General features: G+C 34.6%; 1 protein-coding gene across 1 annotated transcript; it reads right to left on the minus strand.

Moving 5' to 3' along the window:
* Window positions 1-4,444: 4,444 nt before the first annotated feature.
* LOC114176291 (anthocyanidin 3-O-glucosyltransferase 5-like) lies at window positions 4,445-6,571 on the minus strand. Its single transcript, XM_028061275.1, has one exon. It carries the CDS (start codon window positions 6,198-6,200, stop codon window positions 4,758-4,760), a length of 1,443 nt encoding a protein of 480 aa, XP_027917076.1. The 5' UTR covers window positions 6,201-6,571; the 3' UTR covers window positions 4,445-4,757.
* Between the last annotated feature and the right edge of the window lie 2,035 nt (window positions 6,572-8,606).

An 8,606-nucleotide genomic window follows, 5' to 3' on the forward strand; every position in this document is an offset into this window, starting at 1 on the left:
ACTCATCCGGATACATATAACCTGGTCAGATTCAGCGGATGCTTGCACTTGTGGTGGATACCTCTGCTCACCCCCGAGCTATGTGTTACAAGTGTTACGATGAATCAATTTCCCTCACCACAAGGTTAGCCCTTAATGAATTTTAGGCCTCCTGCTACCCTCACCACAGGAGTCAGTCCGCTCTAGGTGAGACTAACTGACTTCTTAGAGTGTTAGGATGCAACCTTACCTTGAATCCTTACCTAGTTATACAGATGGTGCACCACCATGGACACCCACTAATAGGGGTCATGAAATTACGTCCCGACCACTGAAGCGCGACCCTGAAAGTCTCACCTAGAGACCCCAAGGAATTATGCACTGACACAGACCAAACATGATCACATAGCCAAAAACATTCACCATGCATGTATACATTCATCATACCAACCTTGAAAGCCAACGCCTTTCATGTTCCAGGTCCAACTCATTCCAACTCATCATAAGCCATCCATGCATAAAGGATTTCCAACTCATCTCATTATCATGTCTCTTTAATACCAACCATTTCATTTAGAATCTCATGCTAAACTCATATCAACCCATTATTCACATCTCATGACTTACACCACTCATATACATACTCATTTATCTCATACTTTCAACACAACACTTAAAACCAAGCAAGCATTATCCATACAAGGTCAAGAAAGCACCCACACATCGCACTGTCTCGCCCAACACCTCGCTCAAGCTGAAGGGTCTCGCTCAGGCGAGCCCCCTTCACCTAGGTGAGGGCTCAAAAAAGGGGAACAGTAGTTCACGTGGGATCTCGCTTAGGCGAGACCCCTCTCGCTTGGGCAAGATGCTCGCTCAGGAGCAACGTGGGTCGCCTGAGCGACCGCTCTCGTGAAACGTCTTGGGCGAGCCTCTGTTGATCTCGCCTAGGCGAGACAGGCTCGCTTGGGCGAGAAAACCAGAGCTCACCTCTGTTCTCTCATGCATTTACACTTAACAGATCACAAATGGCACAAGACTATCATACCCCAGTTCATATAACACACCAAACATATCCAAACGGCAAAACAGAGGCACAAACAATATTACTCAAAAGAAAAGGGCAAACCCTACCTTCTCGTACCTGGAAAACAAGCTAGCTGAACGCTCCGACACGCACACAATGAACACGACGTTCCTAAGGATGGCCAAAGAGCTGAAATGAACGGTAAAACAGAAACAAGGACAGGTTATTATCAAACCCTAACGGTAAACAGTGGTCATAGGCCCAGAAAAGGGAAAACATGAGCTGAGAAAAGACTTACGTGGAGTAGGAGTTGGGTTTGAGTTAACTCGAAGAAGGTTTAGAGCAAACCCTAGCAGAGCGTTCTGTACGAGAGGCGTAAAGGTGACGGCTAATTCTTCTGCAAGAGTGAAAGTGTGAATTAGGACAACTAGGAACAATTTTATCCTCTAGGCCAACCTTTAAGCCCAACAGTAACAAGGCAGTCCTTAAAATGCTAGGGCAGAATAATTGGGCCTTACAACATGAACAAGTGATATAACAAAATAATAATCACATCGTACACTTAATAACCAAATCACTCAATTAAAAAAAAAGTGGGAATTTAATTGAAAAAATTAAATATACTGAGTACTTAATAAATCACAAAAATATATCCAAACAAAATTCTTAAATTTATCAATAACTTATCATATAATTAAGTCTATTAAAGAAAATACTCACTGAATCTCAAATACGTTTACTAGTATTATTGTTATTTTTAAACTCTCACTAATTTGAGAGATAGAGAATCTCTCTATGTAAACTTTCTCTTGAATCTTTCATAATCTAATCGATGTTTACCTTGAATAAGTCCATAAGAAAAGAAGATCTCATTCCTCCCACGACTTATTGGAAACACGAATATGAGCATCAATCATCACTAATCTACCACTTTCTAAAAGATTATTTAAATTTAGAAGTGGGTGAACGATTTATATGGTATGATTATAATATAAGGCATAAAAATTGAAATCACAAAGGTAATTAAGATGGTAAAACCTACATTATACTTTTAATTTATATTTTGTCCTACTTATAGTCACGATTTTGGTTTCTTAAACATTATAATTGTGCAATTTTAATTATGCGGGTTCAGGTAGATGAGTTATATTCATATTACTGCAATGAGAATTAGGGTAAACTAAATTAGTGCTATTAATTTATTCTAAGAATACATCAGTCATATATACAACGCCACGTATACACAAGTTTGAAATGCTGATTTGGAAAATATAATGAGAACACTTATTTAATCATATTTCTATAATTTAGTTATCTAATCAAAAGTTTCAATAATTTAAGAGTATTTTTCTTATTCACTTTAATTCATTACAAGAAAATATAAAATTAACTTCTAAGTATTATAATTGGTCAAATGGCAATGTTATTAGAATTGGTTAAACCCACACTAATTCTACGCAAGACTTTATTTTCTTTAAAAAATTAAAGAAAAGTAATCATTTTTATTTTTTAATAAATAAATATTTAGTGTTGGATTAATATTTGTTTAGTTGATGTTAATAAAGCCCCCTTAACATTAGATACCGGTAGATTTCGCGTGACTAATTCTATAACATCGCTAACTATATATATATATATATATATATATATATATATATATATATATATATATATATATATATATATATATATATATATATATATATATATATTAATAAGTATAAATATTTATGACAATGTTAAATTATTGGCAATTTAACTAACACTAATTAAAATAAATATTAAAAATACATAAGATTATAGAGTTAGTCAAGTTGACCATAATATTATTAACTTTTAGTGTTAATATTTATTAAAGTTAATGTCACTTTAATTCATGCTAATTTATGTAACATCAATATTTTTTTCCTTTATGGTAATAAATGTAGATTAATTTTAATGTAAAAGTCCAAATTTAAAGATGAAAAATCTTTCTACTCACATTTTTTTTTCTCTTTCATTTTATGTTGTTTTTTTTCTTTTATTCACATTTATAAATCTCGAACTTATTTCTTTGGTCCACACTCATTTTATTCATCATCTAACTTATCTTCTTCAATTACATTCATTTCTTTCATTTAGGTACATTTCTTTCATCCACACTTTTTTCCTCATCTTGTTCATTCTCACACTTTTTCTCATATCCCATATTCACATTCTTCTCCTATTTTTCTTCATTTACACCGAACTATTTCATTTATATTTATCTTTTTCATTCACATTCATTTTTTTCATCCATTATATATATATATATATATATATATATATATATATATATATATATATATATAATTTGTATTATATATTTTAACATAGAAATGTTGTAGAAAAAATTCTTTTTAATGAATGTGGGCTAAAAAATGTAAAATAAATTAATGTTAAAAATAAATTTTATTTAGTATAAGTTAAAACATCACTAAATTAAATAAATTTTAAAATAAAAATATATTATTAAATTGCTTGAATAAAAAAATAATTTAAAAATTGATAATGAATTAGTGTGAATTTAATCGTGGGCTACTCAAAATTATCTACAAACGCTGACGCTAATAAATTAGTTTTATGATTTTAAAGTGATATGCATATACAACGTAAATTCAAGGTACTCATTAACTGATATTGACTTTTACTTGTTATACGAAATAATAAGAAAATAAATTAATATGTATGGTCGTAAACATCTTGTAACAATCTGTGATTAAATATTTAACATATTTTTGTTAATATAAAATGACATATGAATAACATTTTATATAATAAGGGTACATTACATTTCCTGCATAGCTTATCCTATTATTTGAAGGAAAACTACAATGGCATTTTCACCTATTTAGATTATAGACATTACCAATGAACAATGTCCTACTATAGGAAGAAGAACTACAAAAGTTGGAAAATATAAGTTAGTTTGCAACTATTTAGTGTATACAGACATATCCTACTACTGGAAGAATATTATTTTTTAAGAGCTGAGAAATAAAATACAAAGGCACTTCCAAAAGTGGATGCTTTTCATTCTGTGTTTCTTAAATGGTTTTTCAACTCAATGTCCCGTCTCAGATTCCTGTGCAGTATACAGATTTTATAAACTATATTCTTACAAAACAAAGTAATCTTTTTTATCTGCATATATTACATTATCATTTGGTATAACATGAAAATATAAAGTATTATATAATTACGAAAAGAGAAATTTCACAGTAACAATAAGTTTAATTACATAATAACAAAGAGTGCAATTAGATTCTTTTTCCTATAATTATGGAAAAGGAAAACAACAACTAAAAAAAAGAAGTAGAAAAGTGCACAAATTCAGTTAGTTTATTTTTCAGGTTTAATTAACAAATGATAAAAAAGCAAATTTCAGTTGATGATTAACATAGTTTAGTAAAATAATATTTATACAAATACTAATGAGAGAGGTTAAAAAGGAAGAAGAGAAGATATACTGTGAGATTGGCTATAAACCATAAGCTGCAGGGAACCTTGGCTTCTTTCAACTATAACAATCTCTTACGTTCTTTGCATGAGATTCCAATCGAGCCTTGTAAGCAAGACAAGGGAGTGAGTGAAAAAGAACTTCCTCAAAACAGATTATTTAGTCAAAATATTAATTAATTAACACTACTTCTTCTCACACACAACATAAGCCATTAATTATCATATTTTCAACTATTACAACACAGTATAGAATAATGGCTCCATAAACATCTCTTCAACCCGCAATTCTATTCGCGAGTTGAGACAGTGCAACATAGGACGACCCACCCTTCGACACAGCCTTCATTGCACTTTTCTGCAGCTCTTTCACTCTCTCTCTCACGCGATTGCCCTTCACACCTTCCACTCCCTCAATAACCTCCCTCACCATTTCTGCTATCTCCTCCCTACGCACCACCTTCTTCGTCGGCAACACCCTGGGCCGAACCGCCAAGCCCAGCCCCTCCGCCACCAGCGCCGCATTCATCCTTTGCTCCGCGTACAACGGCCACGCGATCAACGGAACACCGTTTGTTACACTTTCCAGCGTGGAGCCCCACCCACAGTGTGAAAGAAAACCTCCAATTGAACGATGACCTAGTATAGTTACTTGTTGGGCCCACTCCAGAACCAGCAGGCCCACTTCGCTAGTCCTCGAAACAAACCCTTCCGGCAAATACTTCCCCACCTCATCAATCCCGCTACTCCCGGTGGTGAAAAACGCCGCGTCCGCAACTCCTTCTGTGGGCGGGCGCACCACCCAAACAAATCTCTGTTCACTCAGTTCCAACCCCCAAGCCAGCTCCTTCATTTGTTCAGACGACACCGTTCCTCCGCTGCCAAACGACACGTAAACCACGGATTTACTCGGTTGTTGATCGAGCCACCTCACCAGCAACTCAGTTGAAGAATTGGTTTCTAACAAGGGCTCTCTCACGAGAGGTCCCACAGCGTATATGGGAATCTTCATATTTAGGGCTTCGCTCAGCGAACCTCCCTCCCTCAGCACTTCAAGCTCTTCACGTTGAAGCTCCTCCCACGTGTTCACCAAAACACCGTCGCTTTGCAGGACCCCGTTTGCTAATTTAAGATACTCTGTATACTGTCTGTCGTTCCGGTCCAGCATGGGGTCCAACACGTCCTCCGGTCGAACCGGTTTGCAGCCCGGGATTTTGATGGGTTCCGTTTGGTCGACGTATTGTCCCTCTACCAGTTCATCCAGCACCGGCGAGTAGAGAAGCAAGGCGAGCATCCAAGCGTGTGAAGCAATGAAGACGTAGCCGAGGATATTGAGTTCTCTTGCTATGGGTATGGTCTCGGTGCTGAAAAGATCAACGATGACTGCGGAAGGGCGAGGGGTAATTTCGGAAAGAACTGAGCGGATGGCGGGTCTGGCTTCGCGCATGACGACGCAGAGGCGAGTGACGACGGCATCGTTTTGGGCAACGAAGGCAGTGATGTCTGGTGAAGGAATATCAATGAGGTGGCAGAGGGACGGTGTGAGAACAGAGTCGAGGATCTGCGTTTCGGCGCGTGAAGTTTGGGAAGTGACAGCGATAACCGTGACTTTGAAGTTGTAGAGAAGGACAAAATGCTTGGCGAGCTCAACGGCGGGAATGAGATGGCCCAGACCTGGACTTGAAACGAGAACCACGTGCGTGAGTTTTGGCGTCTCCATGATGCTATTATGAGAAGGAACGGTTTAAGGTGTGTGCGTGGGTTTTACTGAAACTAGAATATGAAGGAGAAAGATGTTGAGATGATGAAGCAAGCGAAGTAGAAGTTATATGAATTTGGTGATATCATTCACGGAATGCATTAGAAATTTTGGAATGAGACGTGATGAACCAGAGTTATTGATAGCTATATAGAGAGCTCAGTGAACTATTATTGGTCTGAGTCAATATATTTGTTTTCGTCCTCTATTCGACTTTAGTTGAAAAGAATAAATTTCGATTTTTCTAGTTTTCTCATTTTTCTACGAAAGGGGACAATATGGAAAACGGAGATTTTCAAGTTGTGTGGAGGAGAGGGTTTACGGAGACTTGGACTTGGAAGAACAACCACGTAACTGGGATTCTAGCGGAACTATTATATGCTTTTTACTACTTTGATATATTATACAACTATTTTATTTATATTTGTTATTATCATCTGAATATATATGTCTTAAATAAAATGGTTGTTTAGTTATTTAAAAATAAGATGGTTATGAAATAGTCGTTTTATTAGAGAAGTGATCAAACATTCCAATAACATTTACTTTGGAGGTTTTATTTATTATTTGTTTTATTTTTCACTTCTAGTATAGTGTTGAATTGGTGGTTGTGAGTCAAAATAATTTTTGTTAGTTATTTATAAGAACGTTTGATGGATATCGAAACTAAGTAGCGTGCTCGTTTGTCTTTTTCAATTGGAGAATCACCTCAACCCTCTAATAATTCAGTTGGAAATGTTCAAATAAAAATCATTTTCCATGTTTAAATTTTGTTCTTAGTGAACTCTCCTAATAGTCTCTAAGGTGGAAGGTTGGGACTTCTTCTTTTATCGTTGTCGTCAAGTCCTAGCTGAGATCCATATAAGATCGAAAATCCTTGTACTTGATAATTACACCTTTCAATTCAGAGATTATTGGACAAAACCTTGTCAGAACAAATTTGAATACAAACTCTATATATTTTTATTAGAGTTCCTGTTATTTTTAATTATTTTAATTTGATTATTATAATCAATAATCTCTGAAGGACATAAAACTTTTCAATGTTGGGTAAACGGAAATGAAGATTAACAGCATAGAGCAAAATCTGTGAAAGAACATTGTTGAATTCAGTGATGACTATTGGTGGTTGCAGGATTTGGGAAAGATGTATAGGGTCCCAAGGAAATTGGTCGATGAAAATATGTTGTGAAAGGTGGAAATGGACAAAAAGATTAAATTTTGAAAAGATATATCGAATGGATCAACATTTAATACTAAAAAAAAATTCCAAATAAAAATCTAGGGAATGAAAGCTATAGATAACGTGGAAGAAAGAAGTAAAATAGAATATACGACTTTTCCTCCAGGAATAGACGAATAATAAAGGATTTAATTAGTGATCTATTCATTTAATTTGTTGTTTTGGTTATTTTAGTCCTTTTATTATTATTTTTATAATTTAGTCTTTCAATTTTTTAAAAATATTCAATTTATTTTTTTTTATTTTTTATTTAATTTAGTTCTTTTTTTTAAATAATCCAATCTTGTTTTTTTCAATTTGAAATCAAATTAGTAATTTGTTAAAAATAGATCTGTCTAATTATCTTAACCACAAAGGTATCTGAATTGATTAATAGGCTTTTATCTGGTTTAAGATGAATCTTGAATAAATCTTTAGGTTTTAAAGCTCAATTAATCAATTTCACAGTTCTGGGTTAATAGACTGTTTTAATTCAATCAAGAAAGATTATGAGAGAAGAGAAAGAAACAAAACACAACAATTTATACTGGTTCGATTAAGGATGAATCTACATCCAGTCTTATCCTAAGTAACTCACTTAGGAGGATTCCACTAACACAGATAAGATCAAAGAATTACAAGCACACCTATATAATTCTAGACCCTAAAACCCAAGAACTTGATTTGCCAATCAAGAACTCCCCTTAGGAGCAATGCATCCACACAATTGCACCTAGGCCTACACTTCACACACTGAAACAATTGTAATCAGAAATACAATAAACAAAATCAAGAAACGAATACACCTATGTTGTGCAGATTTGACAATATGCTCCTTGATTCAAGCAAGACCCGTCATGGTAGAATCAACTATCAATCTTCTTGGATCTGCACTTGAATGATCTTCTAGAATGCTCAATATCTCTGTGACTCTTAGAAGGCTCTCTCTCAGAAGGAAACTGTTGTAATCTATCAATTTTCTCCATACTTAAAACAGATTTTAAAACCAGCTTTTATACAGCTTTCTCTACTGTCATTAATGGATTAACAATTTACCTAATCGATTATCGTGAGTGTATTTTCATTGCCTTAGTGTAATACTCACAGCTAATCAATTAGTTAAACAACTAGCCATTCATGTTTGC

The sequence above is a fragment of the Vigna unguiculata genome, chromosome 3 (genome assembly GCF_004118075.2).
Source record: "Vigna unguiculata cultivar IT97K-499-35 chromosome 3, ASM411807v1, whole genome shotgun sequence".
In the NCBI taxonomy this organism is placed as follows: domain Eukaryota; kingdom Viridiplantae; phylum Streptophyta; class Magnoliopsida; order Fabales; family Fabaceae; genus Vigna; species Vigna unguiculata.